Source organism: Triturus cristatus, chromosome 10, assembly GCF_964204655.1.
Source record: "Triturus cristatus chromosome 10, aTriCri1.1, whole genome shotgun sequence".
Lineage (NCBI taxonomy): Eukaryota > Metazoa > Chordata > Amphibia > Caudata > Salamandridae > Triturus > Triturus cristatus.
The window spans coordinates 416,953,579-416,978,349 of record NC_140593.1 but is presented as its reverse complement, the minus strand read 5'-3'; the positions used below and the strand labels follow the sequence as shown (position 1 = coordinate 416,978,349).

The following is a 24,771-nucleotide window of genomic DNA, read 5'->3' as shown; positions in this document are numbered from 1 at the left end:
CTGATTGGAGAGCGTCAAAAATGCGTGCTTTTAATTGGGAGGGAGGCATGTTTGTACCGTCCCTGTCTCCTGTTTGCCGTGCCTGCACGGACAGGAGATGTGCACACGTACAGTGCGCGCGCATGGTGCGCTTCCACTTTCTTCTCGCGTTCCTCTCTTTTCATCATGGCGTTTCAGCACAGCACGCGTATGGTGTGCTTTCACTTTCTTTTACTACATATTGATGGCACGCTTTCACTTTCTTTTAAAGAACAGCAAAGTCCTCTTGAGTGGATTCCACAGAGACCCACTCAATCACTTTTAATTTTGCCGTTAATGTACGAGTTACTTACCTTCGATAACGATGTATCTGGTACAGACGTTATCTAGCCGCAGATTCCTTAACTTAGAATTATCCCCAGGCTTCAGACTGGATCCGGAATATTTTTTGCTGAAGCACCTCTGCGCGCCGGCGGACGGTGCCATACGACCCTGCCCTGATGCTGTCCACAGACGTGACATCAGCGAGGTCATACAAGTCCCTCCCGGTGCGCTGACGTCAGTTTTCTTTGGAGAAACTTTTCCGCGGCACAATGCGGAGCCACCAACAAGACTGTGAAAGTATGGGAACAGTGTGCGAAGGAGAAAGAAATCCGTAAGACAAAGAAATCAGATGGTGCATAACACCATCATAAAGGACAGTATGAGACACTGTCCATTTACAAACCAAGAAGTAAAGGATAGAGCAACGCTGTGAGAGACAACCCAGCAAAACGAAGCGTGGACCCTCCCCAGAGGCTGAGTAACAAGGAGAGATTGTCCCGGCAGACAAAGACAGACTTTTATCACATCGTAGAACTGTGTCGGCCCACAAGGGCGGAGCACAGGAAGAACAACAATCTACTGCGAGAAGGCATTACAAGAATGGCACTTCTCCTATAGTAATAGAAATCTGAAACACAGCCCAGCAGTTCCCAAAGGGATGACTGAACAGGAGACAAGATCCCCAAGTAGAAAGAGGAGGCGGGATGGAGAGAAAGCAATAGGAGAAGATCCTACACTGGAAGGGTGGAGGAATGCAGAGAAAGGGAAGAAGAATCTCCCGGTGAAGTCAAAGCAAAAAGCACCGCTCTACAGGAAGAGAAGCCACCTGGAGGAAGGTGGCTGCACATTGTAAATCATAAAAGGGTTGAACCAAATTGAACACCTTGAATGAAGACCAGTGGCAACTGAAAGGAGGCAAAGCGGAGAAACCCACCGGGCACGGTCCTCGCAGAACGGGGAGGATGGGTGGGCCATGAAGGAATCTGCGGCTAGACAACGTCTCTACCAGATGCATCGTTACCGAAGGTAAGTAACTCGTACATCTGATAAGGAATCTGCGGCTAGATGTCTCTAACTTAAAATAGATACCATAGCCATACGCCAAGGGGGGAGGTGGGTCTGCGCCCGAATAATAGAAAGTGCCCGACAGCACTGAGTCGGCCACAAAAGGACGGACTATGGGGAAAGCTGTGGCGTCAGCCATTGAGCAACCCAAGCAGCTCAGAGAGCAAAAGACAACGGGAAGCAAGGTATTACAAGTCTCCTAGAATGGCGCAAGACCATACCCGTGTGAGCATGAGATGTAGAAACAGCACTAAGTCATATCCCAGGAACGTTAGAGAGAGTAAATAACAAGGAACTACTCTCAGAGCTTAATGGTGCACCGATTTGGCACCAATGAAAGCTAGAGGGAAATATGGACGTAACCAGAGCCCAACAGGGGAGCCTTTGCAAGGAAGGTCGGACAGGCAGCATCTAGGAGGCAAGAAGGAACTGAGCAATGTCTCAGAAGGATATGCGAGAACAGAAGACACGCCAAGTGCACCCTTAGTCACACGAAGACGACAGGGGCGGGGCGGAGAGCACCACGTTGAAGTACACGAGGCAGACCACAACGATAGCATGCACATAGCAGACAGCTATGGAGACCACAAAATGGCGTAGTAAAGCCGAGTATGGGATTGCCCAACAAGTGAGTTGGAAAGCCAAGGGGAGAACGCACACACGGAAGACAGAAGAGCAGGACGCAGCACCTGGGACGACCATCAGAGGAGCTGTCCCGCAGACACACCAGACAGAGTTGAGGGTAACATCCAAAGTAAAAAGACACATCCCAAGAGTGTGGTATCCGAGGCACTTTAGGAACTATGAAGAAGAACACACATAGCTGTTGAGAACAACATCAGATCTCCAGCCCACCACCTCCGACCCGGAGGGGTAATGCACCCCTATAAAAGAGAGGGACTGTGCAGTACATGATCGGGACAGATAAGACTCTAGAAAGAGCATCCAGGAGCAGAGGCCCACATTAGGAAATGGAACCCTAGGAAACCTCATTGCTAAAGATGCAGGAACATACACCGAAATACAGCCTAAACGTAAGAAAAAACACAGTCGTACCCAACGATGGCAAAGCGGAGCATAAGGTACCCAACTGCTCCCCAAAAACACGAGGCTATAGGACCAGACCTTGCTTAAACAAAGAGAGGTGGAGGTGTGTGGAAAGGGATACCTAACGGGCAATCCGAGGATATATATAGATCAAAAAAGTGGCCCAGCCACGAGACCAGGCAGCTGCGGGTACGATAGAAGGACCCGCCTGATGCACCTGGGGCAGGAGGCAGCTTCATTTTGAAGCGTGTTGAAATACTCTGAAAAGAGATAGAACAAGGACAAAAAACCCCTAGAAGAGGAGAATGAGGTACACACGCAAGGCTCAAGCCAGGCGAGACCTGTGGCACATAGGAGACCGTGCCAGAAGGCACAACACTATAAACCGTCCAACGGCAAATAGCGTCCGTAGGCGTGGTGAGCCCAAGGGAACTTCCACGCCTACCTGGCACAGAGCGGATCTACACAATAGAATACAGGTACCCCACCTGGAGTATATCACACCCCCCCAAAAAAAACAGGGGAACACCTCTTAGGATAAACCATAGTCAGAGGACAGAACAGAACCACCTGTGGAACACCGCCATAGTAGGCTTACTGCCATCCCAAAAACACACAGTCTAAGAGGCGGACGTTAAATGAAAGGGTAACCACCCCAGGACATGACAACGCGAGACCCGCCAAGTACAGACCTATTGGGGAGGGCGAAAGACCGCAAGGAGGCGCCGAACTGCCGAATCGGCGTGGGCATCAAACAGAAGGACCCCATCAAATGGCAGGTCAACAAGGCGTTCCCGGATATTCTCCAGGAAGACACCATCCCGTAACCAAGCATGGCGCCGTAGTGCAACCGAACCAGACATGGCACGGCCTAAGGAATCTGAGTTATCCAGGGCCCAGCTCATAGTAAATTACGCTAGATCACGGCCGTCATGGATAATACGGAGGAGGTCAACACGAGCACCCTCAGATGTGGAAGATAGAAGAGACTCGTCAGAGTCCCAAAGGGCAGAAGTAGCCTGAGCCAAGACACACACTGTACTGAGTGATCAAAGTGCTGCGCTAGTGGAGGCGAAAATATTAAGACCCCATGACTCCAGTCATCTGGACTCCCGGGAGGGAGGAAACAGCAGCTGAGGCAAGGAAGGAAAAGCAGCTTGCAGAACCAACCTCTGAACGTCTGGATCAACAATTAAGCAAACTGGATCGTTAGGAGCGGGCGGTGCATGATCTAACGAGCCACCGGATCACCAGATGCCGGCCGAGACCAGGTGCCCAGAAGGGAGTCCTAAAGAGAAGCTTCGAAAGGTAGAAGCAGCTCTACATCTCCGAACCGTGGTGGAGGACATCCAACAGAGGGTCAACAGGCAGAGGGACCAAAGGGGGCTGCAGACTCAGAATGGGGGTGGCCATGGAGACAACTCTTAGAAATGCCGCACCAGCCTCTGTAGCCCTCCGAGGAGGGGACAACAACTCATCTGTGGGTGAGGGCTGTAAACTGAGCCTCTCACCCCAAGGAGGGCTTCCGATAGACGTGTAGGCTAGGTTGCATCTTTGTAGGTGTAGTAAGTAGCCTATGACGTGTTGGATAGACACATCCAAGGGATTGATATTATTGTTGCGACAATAAATCACGAATCGTTTCCACTTGGCTGCGTAGCAAGCTCTAGTGGTAGGACGTCTAGCTTCTTTAATGACGTTCATACAGTCAGGGGGAAGATTAAGGTAGCCAAATTCTAGGATTTCAGGAGCCAGATCGATAGGTTGAGCTGAGCTGGGTCCGGGTGTCTCATCTCTCCATGGTTCTGGGTTAAGAGGCGTGGAGTGAGGTGTAATTTTTGGTGCGGAACTACGGAGAGTTCCAGCAATGTGGTGTACTACGGTTGTATAGCCCAAGTTGGAGCAAGTAGGATGAGAGTTAGGGAGTGTTGCTGTAGTTTGCGCACCACTAATGGAATGAGTGGGATAGGCAGAAAAGCGTACGCAAATTTGCCTGACCAGTTCATCCATATTGCATTGCCTTTGGACAATGGGTGTGGATATCTGGCGGCGAAGCTTTGGAATTTGGCGTTTTCGTGGGTGGCGAAGGAGTAGTTTCTTTTCTGTAACTCCAGTTCTGTAGTAGGGGTATCTCTGTTATAGTCATAATCTAGTGAATAGTCCCGCCCATGTGCGTGGACCCCGGAGCAATAAAAAATAATCTCTAAAGGTGACAAATCATGCAGACCTGCATACACCTTTAAGAGAGAATTTAATTTAAAGACAGATAATGCAGCCTATACCCACAGGCTACACTGTCCAGTACTTCAACTAGAATTCCACCAACATCCACAAACAGCACTGCCTGTCTAGTTTTTCTCCACATAGGAAAAAACCCTGCCTCTACCAGCAAAAGCCTCTGGAATGATAGAGAGGAAGGAGTGGACAGACAAGCCCCATAGGCTGCCATTATGTGGCTTAGAACAGGATACTGTGCCTTTAAGAAAACTTTCCAGATTTCCAGAACTTTCCCCAGTATCCCAGAATGCCCAGCAGGTCCCATTTACTTTCAGTTCTTTTTGAAGGCGTAGCACGCCAGACCTGTAGCATTCTACATACGAATAAATCTCTCCACCGGGGAGGAGGGCGGGCGCTTATGACTATAACAGAGATACCCCTACTACAGAACTGGAGTTACAGAAAAGAAACTACTCCTTCTGTAGTAGGGGATCTCTGTGTATAGTCATAATCTAGTGAATAGAATGGCAAGCCCATCCCCACACAACAAAGCGGTGGAGAACAAACAAGACAAACCCACTACTGTGCGAACAAATTTCGCAGCGAAGCCTGCCCAACCTGAGCATCTGCCCTGGCATCCGAGTCCAGACAGTAATGCGCAGCAAAGGTATGGACCGACTTCCAAGTGGCCGCCTTGCAGATTTCCGCAATAGGAACATTACGCAGCAAAGCAGTCGTGGCAGCTTTGCCCCTGGTGGAATGAGCCTTAGGCTTACCCCCTAAGGTCTTATTAGCCTTTTGATAACACAACTGTATGCAGGACACAATCCACCTAGAAATGGACTGCTTAGAGGTCGCAAGACCAGTCCTGACTGATCCATAATTATCAAACAATTGGTCAGACCTACGAATATCCTTGGTCTTATCCAGATAAAATTTCAACACCCTCCGAACATCCAGGGAATGGAGAGACCTTTCCGCTGGCGAAGAGGGATTCTGAAAGAACGTAGGTAAAGTTATGGTCTGGTTGACATGAAAATCAGAGATAACCTTAGGAAGAAATTTAGGGTGAGTACGCATCACAACCTTAGCAGCATGAAACACAGTACAAGGTTCTTGACAACATAATGCCTGAAGTTCACTCACCCTGCGGGCCGATGTGATGGCCACTAGGAACGCCGCCTTCCAGGAGAGGTGCTGCAATGAAGCCTTGTGAATGGGTTCAAAAGGCTCCTTCATCAGTCTGGACAGCACCACATTCAAGTCCCAGGAAGGCGAGGGAAGTCTGACAGGAGGAAACACTTTCTTCAAGCCTTCCAAAAAATCCTTGACCACAGGGATCTGAAAGAAGGAAGTCTGTGAAGGGCATTTCCTGTAAGCAGTCAAAGCAGCCAGATGAACCTTAATGGAATGGAAATTAAGGCCAGACTGCGCCAGATGTAAAAGGTATGGAAGGATGACATCTTCCTTACATGTTGTCGGATCAAAGTTCTTGGACTTGCACCAGATACAGAACCTCTTCCACTTGTAAGCATAGGAAGTCCTAGTGGAAGGTCGTTTAGACTCCTTCAGTATGTCCATACAATCGTCTGGTAGATTCAGATGGCCATATTGCACTATTTCAGGAGCCATGCCGCCAAACTCAAAGACGAGAGGTTGGGGTGCACCATCCGCCCCCCGAACTTCGTGAGAAGGTCCGGCCTGCACGGCAACCGCATGTCAGGAAGGAGAGACCGGTGAAGAAGGTCCGTGAACCACCACTGCCTGGGCCACTCCGGGGCGATCAGGATCATCCGCGCCCTGGACTGGGACAGCTTGATGAGCACCGCCGGAATCAGGGGAATGGGTGGAAAAGCGTACAGAAAGCTGTTCGACCAATCGATCCATAGCGCATTCCCCAGCGTCCCACGCTGGTAGTACCTGGATGCGAAGTCTCGGCATTTGCTGTTTCCGGCGGTGGCGAACAGATCTACGTCTGGAGTTCCCCACCTTGCGAAGACTTCTCCTAGTACTTCGTCGTTTATGACCCATTCGTGGTTTTCCTGAATCAGCCTGCTCAAGGCGTCCGCCTGAGCATTCTGCACCCCTGGCAGATGCGTGGCCGTAATCGTCAGTCCTCTGGCCAGCAGCCAGCGCCAGATCGCCTGCGCCTCCTGCGACAGAGTGCGCGATCTCGACCCCCCCTGCTTGTTGAGGTAATACATCGTAGTTGTATTGTCCGTCTGTATCAGCAGCGAGTTGGTCTGGAAGGACGGAAGGAAGGCCTTCAGCGCCAGGAAGACAGATCTGAGTTCCAGGAAATTGATGTGGTATGTCTATTCCAAAGCAGACCACTTTCCTTGAATCTGCAAGTCCCCGGAATGCGCTCCCCAGCCCTGGAGAGACGCATCCGTCACGACACTCGTCGTGGGAATGTCCTTGTGGAAGGGAACCCCCTTGAGGAGGTTTTCCGCCGAACACCACCACTTCAGAGACTGATGAGCATGCAGCGACAGTCGTATCTTGTCGTCCCAAGAGCCTGTCCTCTGATCCCACTGATCCTCCAAACACTCCTGCAGTGGTCTCATGTGTAGCCGAGCGTGAGGCGTGAGGAAGATACAGGAGGCCATCGATCCCAGCAGCGAAGACACCTTCCTCACTGTCGTCGATGGAGCAGTCCTGAGGTCCTGCGCCTTCCGAAGGAGTGATAACCGTCTCTCCTCCGAAGGAGACACGCTTGCTGACCGCGTATCGATGGAGGCCCCCAGGTACTGTATGCACTGGACCGGAGTCGTAACCGATTTGGACATGTTGACATGTAACCCCAGCTTGTGCAAGAGCTCGCACGTCCATCGGAAGTGTTCTTGCGCTTCCGCGAAGGATGATGCCTTGATCAGCCAATCGTCCAGATACGGGTAGACAAACACCTTGTTCCTCCGCAGGTGTGCCGCCACCACCGCCATGCACTTCGAAAAGGTCCTGGGCGCAGACTTTAGCCCGAATGGCAGTACTGTGTATTGATAGTGATTGGCGCCGACTTGGAATCGCAGGAACTTCCTGTGCTTCCGTGCTATGGGCACGTGGAAGTACGCATCCTGTAGATCTATGGCACAGAGCCAGTCTCCCCGTTGCAGCTGAGGGTAAATCTGGTGCAACGATAGCATGCGAAACTTCTCTCTGCAAATCCATTTGTTTGCCTGTCGTAAATCCAGAATGGGCCTGAACTCGTTCTTGTCCTTCTTGCGAACGAGGAAGAACCGAGAGTACAGACCTCTTCCCCTTTGAGACAGAGGTACCTCTTCTACCGTCTTTTTTCTCAACAAGATGTCTGCCTCCGCCTGGAGCTCTCTCAGCTGGAATCGAGAGCTGACCGGCGGAATCGCTGGAGGCGGGCTGATAAACCGAAGACTGTATCCATTGCAAACAATATTCAGCACCCACTTGTCCTGAGTAATTTTTCTCCACTCTGCCGGAAAAAATTGAATGCTTCCCCCCACTGGAGTGGGTAACGGTTGAGGGGGAAGTAGCCGCTCAGGGCCAAGACCCGGCCGGGCCCTTGGTCGTGGTAGTAGCCTGCTGGCCTCCTCTACCCCTCTGGCGCTTCTGGAAGGGCTTGCGGAACTGCTGCTGTTGTTGCTGCTGCTGTCCCGAGCCCTGCCCACGCCCTCTGCCCGAAGACCTGAACCTCCTCTGGAACGGGCGCTTCTTTTTCTCAGCCTTCTCCAACCCGACGGCCGTCAGGGTTTCCGCCTCAGCCTTCATGCGGGCCATCTCATCGTCCGCGTGCTTCCCGAACAGGGTTTCCCCCGAGAAGGGCAGGTTGGCCACTCTCTGCTGCGCCTCTGGCTTGAGGGACGTCAGGCGTAACCACGAATGGCGCCGCTGGTGGACGCCATGACAGTAGGCGTGGGCGGCCAATAAAGATACATCCGCCGCTGCGCTGATCGTTTGGTTCGAAACCAGCATGCCTTCGCGCACCGTCTCCAAGAAGTCCTCCTTCTTGTCCCGTGGCAGGAGGTCTGCATATTGCTGCAGGGACTCCCACAGGGCCCGGTCGTAACGGCCCAACAAAGCCCCTGCACTCGCCGCCTTCATGGTGGTGGCGGCGGTACCACACACCTTCCTGCCCGCAGAATCCAGCCAGCGGCTTTCTTTGTCAGGTGGAACCGTGGAGGACGGGGCGGTCGCATGTTTTCTTGCCGCCGTCACAATCACCGAATCCGGCTTCGGGTCCACTCTCAAAAAGGACGGATCCGACTCCGGGGCCCTATACTTTTTCATGAGCCTGGAAGGAGCGGCCTTCGTCGTCGCGGGAGTGAGGAACAGCTCCAAGGTGGGTTCCACCAGTCCTGGTACAAGAGGCAGTAGGGGGCGAGACAGGTGTTTTTTATGAAGCGTCTCGAATATCACGGACGTCGTGGGTGTTGGAACCGTCACTGTGATACCCAACTTTGCAGCCCCTCGCAACAGCACCTCTTGGAACGAGACCAAGTCGTCCACCGGAGACACCCTAGTCCCCGGGGAGTCCGACAGCGTCGGGGAAAGGTCTCTGTCCGAGGAGCGCGTGCGCGACCTGGACCTATACCTCCTACGGCGTCGTCTTGAGTCCGACGAGGACCGTCGACGGCTCCGTGATCTTCTCCTCCTGTGAGAGCGGGAGCGCGACCTCTTCGGCTTCGGCCTGTCCGCCGGTCTCGCCGGTCCAGGCGACCGTGGGCGTCGTGGCTTCGGGGTCCCTTGCGGCGGAGTCGGGTACCGTGGAAGGGAAACCGACCGCGGGGGAACCGGCGGCGGTCCCACAGGAGTGCGTGGCAGCGACAGAGGCTGGGGCGGCGGAGGGAGCGTCCGCGGCCGAGGTAGCGGTGGTGGAGGTGGCGTGACGGAGGTGGAGGGGTTGGTGGAGGTGGTGGTGGAGGTGGTGGAGGCGGCGGAGGCGGCGACGGAGGCATCCGAGGAGGCGTATACACCACCGAGTACACCGATCCCGGTGACTATCTTCTCCTCGACGGCGACCTGTGCCTCGACGGCGACCTGTGCCTCGACGGCGACCTGTGCCTCGACGGCGATCTTCTCCTCGGCGTCGACCTTCGCCTCGACGGCGATCTTCTCCTCGGCGGCGACCTTCGCCTCGGCGTCGATCTTCTCCTCGGCGTCGACCTTCGCCTCGGCGTCGACCTTCGCCTCGGCGTCGACCTTCGCCTCGGCGTCGATCTTCTCCTCGGCGTCGACCTGTGCCTCGACGGCGACCTGTGCCTCGACGGCGACCTTCGCCTCGACGGCGACCTTCGCCTCGACGGCGACCTCAAGCGTCTCGACGTCGATCTCCTTCTCCTCTTCATCGACAGCGAGCTGCGATCCCTCGACGGCGAATGCCGACGCCGGGTCCCATCTCGACGACGACCGCTGGACGGAGCCGACGACGGCGTCGTCGCCGACGACGCCGATGTAGTCGACGGCGGCCTATTCAGGTCCCGCGACGGCGATCGTCGACGCCGCTTCTCCCCAGAGCCCAGGGGAGACGGCGAACAGACGGTGGTCATCCTCCTCGACGTCGCCGTTGACGCCGTCGACGGGGAGTGGGAGCGCTTACTGGTCTTCCTGCCCCTGGGGAGCCCCCCAGGGGCCTCAGTATAGGCCAAATCAGCCCCTCCAGACCCACCTGGTGCCTTCAGTCTTCGCTCCTCCAGAACTTGAAGCCTGATTTTCATTCTGTCCCTCAGGGTCCTGGCTGAGAACGAGTGGCAGATGGTACAGCTTTCAGGCACGTGGGACTGGGGAAGGCAACCTATGCACACCTCGTGTGGATCAGTTTTAGCCTTCTTTCGACCACATTCCGGGCACTTGTCGAACAAGCCAGGCATGTTGACAGTACCAGCTACTAAACACAAGAAAAAGTGACAAAAATTGCCAAAAATCTCAAATAAACCCTTGAAAAGGGGAGAGCTCAATGCTCCAGGGTCCTGCTAGCAGGAGCCGGAAAAAAGAACTGAAAGTAAATGGGACCTGCTGGGCATTCTGGGATACTGGGGAAAGTTCTGGAAATCTGGAAAGTTTTCTTAAAGGCACAGTATCCTGTTCTAAGCCACATAATGGCAGCCTATGGGGCTTGTCTGTCCACTCCTTCCTCTCTATCATTCCAGAGGCTTTTGCTGGTAGAGGCAGGGTTTTTTCCTATGTGGAGAAAAACTAGACAGGCCGTGCTGTTTGTGGATGTTAGTGGAATTCTAGTTGAAGTACTGGACAGTGTAGCCTGTGGGTATAGGCTGCATTATCGGTCTTTAAATTAAATTCTCTCTTAAAGGTGTATGCAGGTCTGCATGATTTGTCATCTTTAGAGATTATTTTTTATTGCTCCGGGGTCCACGCACATGGGCGGGACTATTCACTAGATTATGACTATACACAGAGATCCCCTACTACAGAAGAGGTCTATTTGTGGTTGCCCCCACGTTTGAAAGAATGGTTGAAGAACTTGTGGATGAAGTTCCCACTCGTGGATTTTTTGAGTTTGACGGCTCAACAGATCTGCAATGGTGTTTTGGATTCCTGGGACACGTTGTGCTATGAGAAAAATGTTGTGAGGTATGGCCCATCTCCATATGGTCTGTGCTAGCTGAGAGAGCTGCAGAGAGTGTGTGCCGCCTTGTTTTTGGATGTAGTACATTACTGTCATGTTGTCTGTGCGGACTAAGACAGCCTTGCCTGAGACGTGTTTGAGAAAGGCTTTCAGGGCTAGAAATATGGCCAGTAACTCCAGATGGGTGATGTGGAGTAACTTTTGTTGAGGTGTCCACCTGCCCTGCATGGTGTGATGTAGTAGATGAGCTCACCAGCCGGAGAGCGATGCGTCCGCTGTTAGAACTATTTGAGGAACCGGCTCTAGGAACGGTCACCCTTTGGAAAGGTTTTTGGTGGTCCACCAATGTAGAGAGCGATGGGCACGACCGTCTACCAACACCAGATCTGTTAGCTGACCCTGAGCCTGGTTCCATTGGCGTGCCAGGCACTCTTGGAGAGGACGCATCTGGAGTCTTGCATGAGGTACTATGAATATGCAAGAGGCCATCATCCCTATAAGTTGTATAAACACTTGGGCTGGAAGTGAGCGTTGAGGGTGAAATTTGGCACGAAGAGCTTGTATGCTTGCTATTCGGGCAGGGCTGGGGTAGGCTAACGTTTTTGAGGTGTCTATGGTGGCACCGAGGTATTGTTGTATGTGGGAGGGATGCAGATGGGACTTGGAGTAGTTTACTGTGAAGCCCAGGTCGTGAAGTAGTTGGATAGTGGCGTGAGTGTGTTGTACACACTGGTTGTATGAGCTGGCTTTTAAGAGCCTGTCGTCTAGATATGGGAAGACGTGGATGTCTTGTCTTCTCAGGTGTGCTACCACTACTGCTAGGCACTTGGTAAACACTCTTGGGGCTGTGGTGACTCCGAAGGGGAGTACTTTGAATTGGTAGTGGTGACCGTCCAGTACGAATCTGAGAAATTTCCTGTGAGCGGTGTGAACGGGAATGTGGAAATAGGCGTCCTTGAGGTCTATGGTGGTTAGGAAGTAGTTTTGGGAGAGCAGAGGAAGCACCTGCTGGAGTATGACCATGTGAAAATGGTCTGAGTGTACGTATTGGTTTAGGGGTCTGAGGTCCAGAATGGGCCTGAGAGAGCCGCCCTTTTTTGGTATGAGAATATATAGGGAGTAAACTCCCTTCTTTTGTTGGTGGGCAGAAACTAGTTATATTGCATCTTTTTGTAGGAGGGAGATTACCTCCTGCTTTAGAAGTGACAATGTTCCTGTGACATTGGGCGCTGCTTGGGTGGAATGGTTGGGGGGTAGGTGTTAGCTCTAGACAGTAGCCTGATTGGATTATTTGTTGTACCCATCTGTCTGAGTTGATGGTAGCCCAGACAGGAAGGAAATTGTGGAGTCTGCCCCCGACTGGAGTGGAATAGTCCGGGGAAGTGGAGGGAAGTCACTGGGTGGGGGTGGAGGCAGAATGGGAGGTGTTAGTTTTGCCTCTGCCTTTGTTATTGTTACCTCTGTAACTGCCTCTTTGATAACCCCTAGTGAAGGTGGATTAGGTAGGGGTTTTGTAGGAAGTGGAGGCGCTGTCGGAGGAGTAGCCTCTGGTGTTGCTTCTAAAGGAGGAACGGTGAAAGGAGCGCATGGGAGCTTGCGACTGCAATGCTCCCATAGATTTTGCTGTGTCTGTGTCGAGGGCTATATCGACATTAGGACCAAACAGATGTTTCTCATCAAAGGGGTGGTTGGGGATGAAACTTTGAACCTCAGGTTTGAAACCTGAGATGCGTAGCCAAGCATGCCTACGCAGAAGGGTGCTGGTATTAATTGCCCTGGAGGCAGTGTCAGCAGCATCAAGGACACAACGAATGGAGGTGTTTGCAATGTTTTTGCCATCTTGAATCAATTTGTTGGCCTTATGTTTATATTTATCAGGGAGGTACGCCAGAAATTGGCCACCTGAGACACCGTCCGTTTGCCAGAGGCGTCTAGGAGTTTAGACTCCTTATCTGGTGGTGGTGCCTCACCTGATGCCTGGGAATTGGCACGTTTCCTCGCATTGGAGACTACCAGGGAGTCTAGTGGTGCGGGGCCTTTAATATAGGGTGGGTCTGTTGGGGCGGCTTTATATTTTTTGCCCATACGTGGGTTAATGACCCTGGCCCTAACTGGGTCTTTAAAAACCTCTGGTGCGTGCTTAATAACTCCCTTAAGTATTGACAGGATTGAGGGAGACCTGTATCTAAGAGGATGTCCTCCTCTACGGGGTCTGTGTGGAGATCAACCCCATGGTAGCGGGCAGCCCTATGGAGTAGTTGGTTAAAGCAAAGCCCATGGTGTCCTCTGGGGGGTGGGGGGGGGGGGGGGGGGGCGGGAGGGTCTAGAAGGGTAAAGCTTGTCTTGCGGGATGTTAGGGACGTCTGAGATGTTATAGTCGTCCCATAGGTCTGGGGAGCCTGTAGGAAGTAGGGTCCCCTGTTGGTTGGTTGTCCGCCCCATCCCCTATGTCGTAGATAATGTCATCTTCATCATCATCCTCATCTGGAGATGGTGTAGGAGAATGATGAGGTGGGGGGAGGAGAAGGAGGTGAAGGAATCCTCAAAGGGGAGGTGGCAAAGTCTCTCCTTTTTGGTGGTGCAGCTGGTGCAGGCTTGTACAGTGGTCTTTTTCTGGTGCTAAGCGACAAATGACCAGTCTTTGGATCTTTTACGAGTGTTTTTTGGTAAGAATGGGGTCGAAACAGTTAGTCTGTAAGGGGCAGATCCTTCGGTGCCGATGGTGTCGGACCCGTGGGTTTTTTCGGCGTCTATTCCGCACTGGTTCTTGGTTTCGAACCATGGGGTGTAGCAGTGTCTTTTGACTTCCTTGATTCCGAGGTGGCTTTCAGCTTCGAGGTTTGGGAGTAGAGGCTTTTGAGCTTCTTGCTCGGCTCCTTTCATACACTTAATCCCACACAACCGTTCACAAACCCATTCACAGACCCATACCAGTACCTACACACCCACTCACTGATTCATAGATCTACACACACAGCCACTTACTCACCCATAGTTACACATATTACACACTTACTTACTCATACATATACTAACATGTACTCACTCACCCATACATCCACTCATATACACCATCACTTACCTATACTGCCTTTCACAAACCCAGTTACTCACCCATATACCACTAATACATCTACTCACTCACCAGCACAGCCATACAAACACACTCACTCACCCATACAGCCTCTCACACACATACTCACTAACCCATACAGCCCCTGACTTACCTACTCACTAATCCATTCAGGGAGTCACACCCTTCACCCACCCATACAGGTACTCAGACAACCAATGAATCACCCATACAGTCACTCACACACCCATATAGCCACTTAGACACCAACTGACAGACTGATACAAACATTCACAGTCACTAACCCATAAATTCACTTAGACACCTAATCACTCACTTATACAGTCAGTCACACACCCACTGAAACATCCATTCAGCACTTATATATCCACGGATTCATGAGTGAAAACTGAGCAACTATAACATCTCTGTAACCTTTGTTTTTTTCAGTGACTATATCTAGATCCACACACACAACACATATATACACACACACACACACATACAGAATCCCCCTTAGAGTCTCCGTATGGCCCTTACGTCGCAGGTGCCCTGCTCAGGCCAAGGGAGCCTCTCAGGCAGGGAGGGTTGGGGAAACTAAGGGTAGTGTGGAGGAGGGGGGCAACAACCAAACAGTTGACCAGCATGGAGGAACAGTATAACAGGGAAGCAATGGAGGAGGTTAAATTAAAAGAACTCTAGGGGTAAGGCTGAGTGGACAGGGACAAAAAAAGATGAGAAAGGCAAGTTATCGAATAATAAACATTAAACAACAAGGTCAACCAATGGTAAGCAAAGGGCAGGACCAAATCCAAAATAGGTCTTCCAACATAGTTAAGAACTAAAAAGCAGTTGTAGTTCTGCTCAATGATTTGAATTTCACAAAATCTCCTTGCACCAGGCATGGCGAGTTTACCAAGCAACTGTAGTAAGTTGAATAAATATGGCTTTATTTTCCCCATAACACTGATGCAAGGTGTTGGACTTAGCCCTTCTTGCAGGGTCATCCCTAAACTTTTTGCCTTCCTCCTAACCTTTTTTTCTAAAATGGTGTTGGTGGTTTTAGGACTCTGGGCACTTTAGCACTGGTTAGCAGGGCAGAGTGTGTGTGCTCTCTGCCCTCCACAGGCTAACATTGGGAACTACCCCCTTATGGGAAAACTAAATAAAACAAAAGAAGTATGGCATGTTTGGTATGTGTGGATTGGAAATGATAAATGCTGCACAATGGTGTGCACAGATTTATTTTTACTATTTTAGGAATGCCACTTTTAGAAGTTGGCATTTCTGTGTGCTGTGTGGCTGCCTGCATGTCTGTTTCTAGAAGTGATCGAGATGGTGAGGAGTGGGTGGCACCAGGGAGGCAGGGTCAGGCTGAGTGAGTGGTTTGCAACTGGGAGTAGTGGGCGGAGAAATCCCCTGTGGGAAGGCAGCCCTTTGGAAAACCCCATACATCACATTGAGGAAATGCGCTGGATCCGCACCCTGAGTCGGGAAATGAGGGTATGGGTTCGACCCTGGATCCGGTCGACGAGTATCAGGAACCGGAGCCGAAGTATCCTCCACTGGAGCAGCAGGTTCAGCTGGCACTGGAGAAAGATCTTCCACTTGATCCGGCTCGGTGTCGGAAGCTGGAGACTCCACTGGCGCCGGTGACTGCGCCGGAGTCAACTTCGGCGAAGGCGTCTTCTCGGGAGACACAAGAGGAGAAGGGGAAGGAGAAGGCGAAATAACTTCCTTGCTTCGACGCCGAGGCGACAGTGACCTCGAAGCCTTACTCTTCGACGATCGGCGCCAAGAGCTATGCTTCCTCTTCTTTCTGTGTTTCTTCGACTCCGAAGAGTGTGAAGTCGACGACTCCGGCCTCGACTTCTCCTTCCTACCTCTCCTTTTTCGCCTTGGCCATGAAGAGTTTCGCCTCCATTTTCCTTCAGGGCCTTGGGGTTCATTTTTCTGCAGCAGGAGCAGTCATCCACATCTGAAGAAACCACAAACAATCATCGTGGAGGTCAGTAATGGACATGTGTCCCCCACATTCCCTACAAGGTTTAAAACCTGACTTTCTCGTCGAAGACATGGTAAATCCAGATACAGTAACCCACTTCAAGACAACAAAGTAGCAGGAGAGTGCTGGAAAAGCGTTACGCGTCGATGGCGCGGGAAAAAGGGAACCAACGTCATCACGCCGACGTGGCTCTCTTATGGCTACGGTGACGTCATACTGAGTCGCGAGCGGAGCCGAGGTATTATGACGTCCACGTAGAGAGCTGGGGAAAAAATTCTGTGGAATGCTGGCGCAGGGGATATTCACAAGGTGAGGAATCCACTGGCAGATGTATCCATCAGAAGTTGCATTTACACTTCCTCGAGAACGGGAACCCTAGCAGGACATCAGCCTCCATCCAATACAAAGCTATAAACATAACTTACATACTGTTACTTCTTAGAGGAACACCAAACAAGATAGTAAAGGTTTGTTGATGAGGCCAGAGATGAACCGGCAATAATCAGCATACAGAGCAAGAAAGGAAGTCTACATGCAAATGTGTCTTTAAAACTGTCCAGATTAGCATCAAGTATAATTCATAGACAGAAAACATTGGTTGCTGATAAAGACACCCTCCAATAAGTATGATTTATAGAACTCCAGAAGACAAACAGGTTGTTTTAGATTCGAGGCATGATTAATGCAGAACGGCCCATTGGTGTCCGGGAAAGGAAATTATTCTCCCAGCCACCTTTTCTGATTGTTCCTTTACCCCCTACTACTGTGATCAATTGTACACCCCCTAAAGTGTCAAATTCTCTACTCCCAACCAATTTGGGCACATCCTGAGAATCAAACTGGATTTTTAAGTATTTATTTAATTTAAGTAAAGTCATGATTTTTAAGCTTTAAAATGTTCAATTTAATTTCATTCAAACATCGCCGATATGAACACGGTGTTTAAAATTAAAAACATTTGAAAAACAAATCTGCAGATTAAGGAAAACAAAACTAGCTTGCAACTAAATGTACAAAGAGAGTGGATCTTCTTATGAAGACCGTGACCTGAATGGAGATTCTCAAAGGTAAGTACATAATTTGGGTGAAAGTCACATGAAGCTGGGATTTCCCAGATCTTTGAAGCCCCCTCAACACCAATCTGGTTCATACTAGTTTTAGAGCCCATGCTGTTCAAACAATATACATGCACAAAAAAATCCACAAATAGTTAAAAACAAAACTTTTTATGTAAAAGAAACAAGCAGAAAATGTTTTTGAACAAATAATTTTGCTAGGTTTGACTTTAAAACATACACAGTGGTTTAGAGAGAAAATATATAACTATACCCATGAGAATCTTGTCTTTAGCAAATTCTAACTCCTTCATGGTGACCATCTCCTTCCCATCAACAGCTGCTTTTAATGCAGACTGATTCACAAGATTTTCGAGTTCTGCTCCAGAGAAGCCCACTGTACCTCGAGCTATTATCTCTGGATCAACAGCTGTGTTGAAAAAACAGAACGTTAGCTTCATACTCATAGCCATTATTTTACCAGTGGCAAACCATATTAAACAATGGTAACACATTTTTGAGGGGAGAAGGGTAAGGAGACAGGACAGAGAGAGAGCAAAGAGAGAGAAGGTAGGAGAGAGAGAGAAGAATGTATGTCAGCTCCTCTCAAAGGTTTCTCTTCAGCCACTTCTAAGGTATGTAATTGTACCTTTTGTTTGCTTTGCCTGGTTGGAGTTCCAGTGCAGAGTAAAGAAAATACTTCATGCTTAAGAATGACACACATTTATGCCTAAATTGCGGATTCTCAAACTCGCAAGTCTCAAACAAAGCTACCAACAAATGAGGTTCGGACCTAAATAATACTCAATTTAGTGAGAATCATTGTATTGTATATACTTCAGGAGATGATAAAAAGCTGATTCAGAAGTCGTAAGAGCAGGACTAGAGGCATGAAGTTTGCCCATAAAACTCAGTAGAAAGGACTTCTCTACCCAAGATATTTTGCCATCTCCAGTAAAAATTGATATGACAATACAAACATGGTAACAGTTCCATTCTCTAGAAAAATCCACTTACTCTCATCACACTTTATTTTATTCAGGTACCATTGCAAAATCTCTGTTCGACCTTTCACATCTGGTCTGGGAACTGTAACTTGCATATCAAAACGACCAGGACGTATTAGAGCACTTAAAACAAAACAAAGACAGAAGTTACAAGATATAATAAAAAATACCATCTTTAATTTTATCAGTGTTATCCGTTACTTCATAAATGAAAAATGTATCATGCAAGAGATTTTTTATTTACCAGAATGCGGACACTCGCCCTAGTAGAATTGAACTAAGAACTTCACGGTCATACACATGGTGAGAACTGAAGAAGGGTCCGCATTTGGAGTACCAATACAGAAGCCATTTAATAGAAGGCAGATAATAAACAAGTAAATCTACAAATTATTTCCCAGAGGAACTTTTCAATTGTTTATTACCCTATGCTGTGTTTGGGATTTTCTTTATATTAGATTTGGTTTCTTTTTGGGACCTTGAAACTTGGTATTTTTCTGCGGTACTAAGGCCTCATGCTGGGAGGTCCATGTATTTGCACCTTCCACAAGACCTGAGTGAATATGTTCAGTGGGATTTTTTTCTTCAACTTATGTATGCATATTTGTTTGAGTTATTTTAAATTTGTCTGCTGGATTTCTGGTTTTCCACAAAAGGGGAACAATTATTGTGACCTTCTTCCACACATCTGTTGGTGTCATTTCTGCTTCTACCGCTCTCTATCAGTGTCTGTCTGATATTTGTGTGTATCATGTTCCCGAAGTGCAAGTCAGAGTAACCTTCTGTGGGGAAAGTTGTGGAGCCACTCAATAGGGAACATTGAGATTCAGCAAACAAAAGGACATACACTAATCAAGAAACTGCAATAACTGTCACACTAGGCAAGTATAAGGAAATTTGCTCAAGAGTATTTGGAATATCAGGAGTAACTAGTCACATTTTAAGAGTGTCGGGAGATTTGGAATTTTAGCACAGTAAGCAGCAGTTTGATGAACTGCTATGGGTATATACATTGTAGATGTAGCTCTGCAATAGGTGATTCACCAGCAATAATGTTCTAGTTGTAAGTTTACCCGATAAACAGCCCAAGATGGGCATAGCGCAGAATCTTTTCCAAATACAATTTAAAAGTAAATGTGCTACTGTAGGAAACTGGCTCTATATATACACTACACCAAAATGAGGTATAGTGTATATAGAGTCCAGGTGACCCCAGAGGTAGGCAGAGGTTAAAGTTAGATAGAACATTACTCTCTATTTGTGGTAGAGTGGTTGAGCAGTAAGGCAGTATCAGAGGACAGTGTTAAGCATTTCATGTACATAGTCAGCAAACGAATTCACACACTCAAGAACTGAACTCTAGGACAATTGTTTTTGTATAAAAAAAATATACTATTTTATTTTTTAGAATCAAGCAAGCCTGTCACAGTTAAGTATTAAATACTTTTCAGTAATAAGTTGCTGAATATAGAACAGTTTGAATATGCAATAGAAATTGTACTTGGTTTGATTTACAGGGGATGCAGTAGGTTGAAACACTTAGCAAATACAGTACATGTAAATGAATAGGCGTATGTGCCAGTTTGGCTTCATGTGGCTCTTAATTACAAACAGGTGGGACGAGTGGCCCCCATTAACCTGTGGTACCTTCGGGATCCCCATATTCGTAGGGACCTTCTTGTGGCCTTGGACAACTACTTTATTGATAACGAGGGTTCAGTAGAATCCCCGCAGACACTATGGGAGGCATTCAAGACCGTGATTCGAGGTCAGGCCCTCTTGCTGATCTCGGGGAAGAAGAAAGAGCGCCGGAAGGAGATGGTTGTACGAGGTGGGTGACAAAGCTGGGAAACTACTAGCGTGGCTGGATAAGCCAATTAGTAACGGAACTCCATGGGCACGAAAGTAGATCCCATACGGATCCACAAGACATTGTGGACCTGTTTGCGGCTCATTTTGATGCCATCTACTCTTCGACCGCTCCCTCTTCTAAAGAAGACTCCCATCATATGTTAGCTGACATAGCACTGCCCAGGCTGTCGGTGGACGGCCATGATTTCTTGGAGAGTAATATATCCAACGACGAAATAGCAACAGCAATCAGCTCCCTTACATTGGGCAAGGCCTCTGGTCCTAACGGATTGCCGATCTAACTTTACAAACTCAAATCAGACAGATTGTCCCCATACCTAAAAGCTATGTACGAAGACTCTAGAGCCCTAGGGCTTCTGCCTCTGGACCAAAGGACGGCCACTATAGTTACAATTCATAAGGAGGGGAAAACTAAAACCGATTGCTGGTCATACAGGCCACTTTCCTTATTGAACGCAGAACCCAAGATCCTGGCTAAGCTCTTGGCCAACCGGCTTCTAACGGTAGTCGAGACTCTTGTTCATCCGTCCCAATCTGGTTTTATTCCGCATTATAACACTGCGCTTAACTTGCGCAGGGTGCTTGGCGTGTTGGACAAAGCAGTCTCTCTTCTGGAACCGGCTGTCATAATCTCCCTTGATGCCGCCATGGCATTTGACACCATTGAATGGCCATATTTGTGGGCGGTGTTGGAGAAAATGGGATTTGGCCCGAACTATATACAATGGGTGCAACTATTATATTCTAAGCCTTTAGCCCAAGTAGAAGTTAACAATAAAAAATCAGCCACCTTTGAATTGGGTCGGGTGAGATCCGCCGATCCCAACATGGGAGTGTCCCATACAGATATGCACAGAAGGCTTTAAATATTTGGGAAGTTTTCTTTCCCTGGACTCCTCCCTTCGCTATACTCTTAACCTGCACCCCCCCCCCCTTACTCAGGCTGCATAAAGATATTGACAGATGGAAATCGCTCCCCCTTTCCCTGCTAGGAAATAATGTCTCTACCTCAATTTTTGTATGTCCTGCAGAACTCTCTAGGCCCAATACCGGCGTCCTATTTCAGAGAAGTGGAAGGCCTCCAGCGAGACCTGTTATGGAATGGCAAGCAGCGCATCGCTCTCAGTAAGCTTTCTCTGAATTGGTACGATGGAGGCATCAGCCTTACCAACATCAAAATGTACTATTGGGCGGCCCACTTGTCCTCCATCAACCACTGCACTCACGCCCAACCTGGGGACCCTGGTTACCAAATGGATAGATGGCTCCTCTCCGGGGGGAACTTCAATCGTGCCCTCTACTCTAAGCCCCGCTGTTTTACACTTACGGGCCCCACCACACATGCCGTACATGTCTGGCACACTGCCACTAAATGCCTCGGTTGGGGACGCAGGCTTACACTCGCAACACCGTTATGGGACTCTGAACAACTGGATAGTTTATGGAGAAGTAAAGGGTTTGACAAGTTGAATCTTATAGGTATTTCCCGTATAGGTGATCTGTGGGAAAAGTCAGACATTAAATCATTTGCCACACTGCAACAGCAATTCAAATTAGCCGACTTGGAACTCTTCCGCTACATACAGGTTAGACATGCTCATCTGAAACCTGTGGCCACACCACCTGAATCCTCCCCACTTGAAGATAGAGTCTTAGACGGTCATATCCCTGACAGCACCATTTCATTGATCTATAAAAAGCTGGTCAAAAACATGCCAGATCCTCTTCAAGCCCTTCGAGAGAAATGGTCTGCAGATGGCATAGAAATGCATTATCAAGAGTGGCAGGAGGCTGGCTCCTCACCCAGAGTAGTGGCCATACCAGCTCCTCTCCGACTTGTCCAGCTAAAACTCCTCCACAGGGTGTATGTGAAGGGGCCCCAATTGGTGCGGATGGGGAGGGCAGACCGGGGGGATTGTAGACGAGGATGTAGCCAGTTGGGTACTTTTATGCACATACTTTGGGAATACGAACTGATCCAACCCTATTGGGTGTACCATTCACGATATTATTAACACTGTCTTATCCGTATGTCTCTGTATGGAAGCCCGCAGTTGCTTATTAAAGATCTGGGAGCCAACAGATTTGAATGTCTGCTTGACGCAATGGGTCACTCTGGGGCTCATGCTAGCCAAGAGAAACATTGCCCAGCGATGGGGAGTGCCGCTCCCTCAGACGGTGGGGGGACTGGGAGAAAGACTTAGATTGGGCAATGATTTGTGAAAAAACTGTGTTTGTAGCCCGTGGATGTCCCAAGAAATGGACCCGTGTCTGGGGCTTGTGGAATTCCTATCGTGGAGATATATGGCAACCAAACCTTGTCATCGGCAACGAAGATTTCCCCCTCACCCTAAACCTTCCAGAGTATATTTTGTACTATGTAAATTGCCTGTTTTTCCTGCCTGTGAAACCTACTGTACTACTTCCTCCATAATGTGATTGAAATGCTGATGTTTGTTTATTAATAAAAAGTATTAAAAAATAAATAAAATGAATAGGCTTTTTCAGTAGATAACAGGTAAGTTACTTTTTACATTACTTTTCGAACTCAGTGCTGGATACCTAAATTTAGCACTGGGACATTTCCTGCAAACAGGTAAGTAAATACGTTTTGGTTATTTGTGCGATTTTTAAAGAATATTTTTAGATTTCAAAACTCCACACTAAGGGCCAGATGTAGGTAAATGCATGTTTGCGATTCCTTAATAGCGATTTTTAGGGTATCGCTATTAAGGAATCGCAAATGCCATGCAGGTAGGAAACGTAATTTTTTTGGGGGGATTCCTTAATATTCCTTAATTGTGAATCGCAAATTGCGATTCGCAATTAAGGAATACCTTCCCATTCATTCCTATGGGCCAAGAGGCCCATAAGAATTGCTCCCGCAATTTGGGAGTCACCAAGAGGCCCTCGCAAATTGCGGAAGCAATTTCAAAGGTGCCAGGGTTCCAAAAGGACACCCTGTTGCACACCCTGAAATGTGCATGTGTGCACATGTGGTGCACATACATGCCCTAAAAAAAAAAAAAAAAGCAAAATAGTGTTTTTTTAAAAGGAAATAGCTAATTACCACCAACTTGAAGTTGGTGGTAATTAGCGATTTCTTAAGGCTAAAGTGCACTTTCTTTTGTGCTACATACATTACATTTAAGGAATCGCAATTTGCTATTCCTTAAATGCAAGAGCAAAATAAGGAATCGCAATATTGCGATTCCTTATTTTGCTAGTAGGTTTCAACTTACCTACATTGCTCGCTGCCAAATAGCGAGCGCTAACGCTGAAATTCTGCGAATTTCAGTGTTAGCGCTCACTATTTGGCCACCTACATCTGGCCCTTAGAAACTTTTTGGAGAAAAAGTGTCAATGTTATCCTATGGGAGGAAAACAGGTTAACGGTTCACAGTTAAGTAAACAACTGTGGGAGTTAAGGTTCTGGGGTTAGACTCAGGAGTCCCCCAGGATCAGTGATGCACTCTTGTTACACCCTCAGCGGCACTGGGGCGGCCGACTGCAGAGTGCTGTTTCAACGTCGGGTGCCCTGTTTTCTATGGAGAACCTCTGGTTTGCAAAAGCACTACAGGCAGGGAGACGAAGGACTTCTGGGTGCGACCACCACTTCGAGAGGTAAGTTGGTTGGGAAGTTAGGGGTTGGTTAGGCACCATTGGTTTGGGCACACAAAGCCGTGGGGCGTCGGGTGCAGGGGTGCCTTTTGGGGTCGGATCCTCTTACCAGCTTCAGGGTCACCGGCGTGACTTCCTCAGGGTGTTTTTCTGCTCGAGCTCGGACCGGGTTCGGCGGGTGCAGAGTGGGCTGGATTTGTGGTCTCAGGCTGCTGCCAGAGGGTGCAGTCGAACAAATTCGGTGCTCACAGGAGAAACAGTCTTTGGAAGTTAAGGCAGGCATGTCCTCCGGGGTTTTAGAGGTTGTTGGCTGCAGGAGACACATGGATTTCGCAGGAGCATGTTCGAGGGGGGACAGGGCTGGGGCCAAGTCAGTGGGCGTCTTCATCTCGTTGCTGGATCTGAGGAAGCAAGGTTCAGGGTGCCCCCTAAATACTAGATTTAGGGGTGTTACAGGTAGGTAAAGGGCAGGGACCAATGGGTCCCTTCCCTGGGGTGGGGCCACCCCCTATCGTGCTACCCTCCCGTGGGAGGGGGCAGGAGCCTGTCCCTGGTTGGTTGGGTCCCCCCATCCTCAAGATGGCATGGACTGAGAGTTGAGCTTCACCTCGCCTACCGCACCTGAGGGGTGGAGTTAAGAGAGGTGGGCACACCTCTTTCCCTCACTTTTTTTTTCCCACCAGCTCTCCCGCCCAAAGTGGGGGGTAGAACCAGTGGGAACCAGTTGCTGAAAGCAGCAAATGGTCTGGGGAGGCTAAAAAAGGCAACATGCCTTTGAAGCTTCCCCTTTCTAAACACTGCCCATCCTGGGGGAGGAGGCTTGGCACCTCGTCCCAGGACGTGCATTGTTTCAGGCCCCGAGAGCAGCAGGCTCTCGACCCGGGGTCCAGAAACATGTCTGTTGGTGGCAGCCTAAGCAGCAACTCATTCGAGTCACTAGAAGCTGGTCG

At 49.2% G+C, this 24,771-nt stretch overlaps 1 protein-coding gene across 1 annotated transcript in view; it reads right to left on the bottom strand.

Moving 5' to 3' along the window:
* YME1L1 (YME1 like 1 ATPase) overlaps positions 1–24,771 on the bottom strand; it is a 406,402-nt gene that overhangs the window by 174,378 nt on the left and 207,253 nt on the right. The window contains exons 13-14 of the mRNA XM_085631755.1: positions 18,339–18,451; positions 17,596–17,751 (exon numbers count right to left, since the gene is read on the bottom strand). Coding sequence (XP_085487881.1) covers positions 17,596–17,751; positions 18,339–18,451 — 269 coding nt within the window. The remainder of the gene's footprint in view (positions 1–17,595; positions 17,752–18,338; positions 18,452–24,771) is intronic.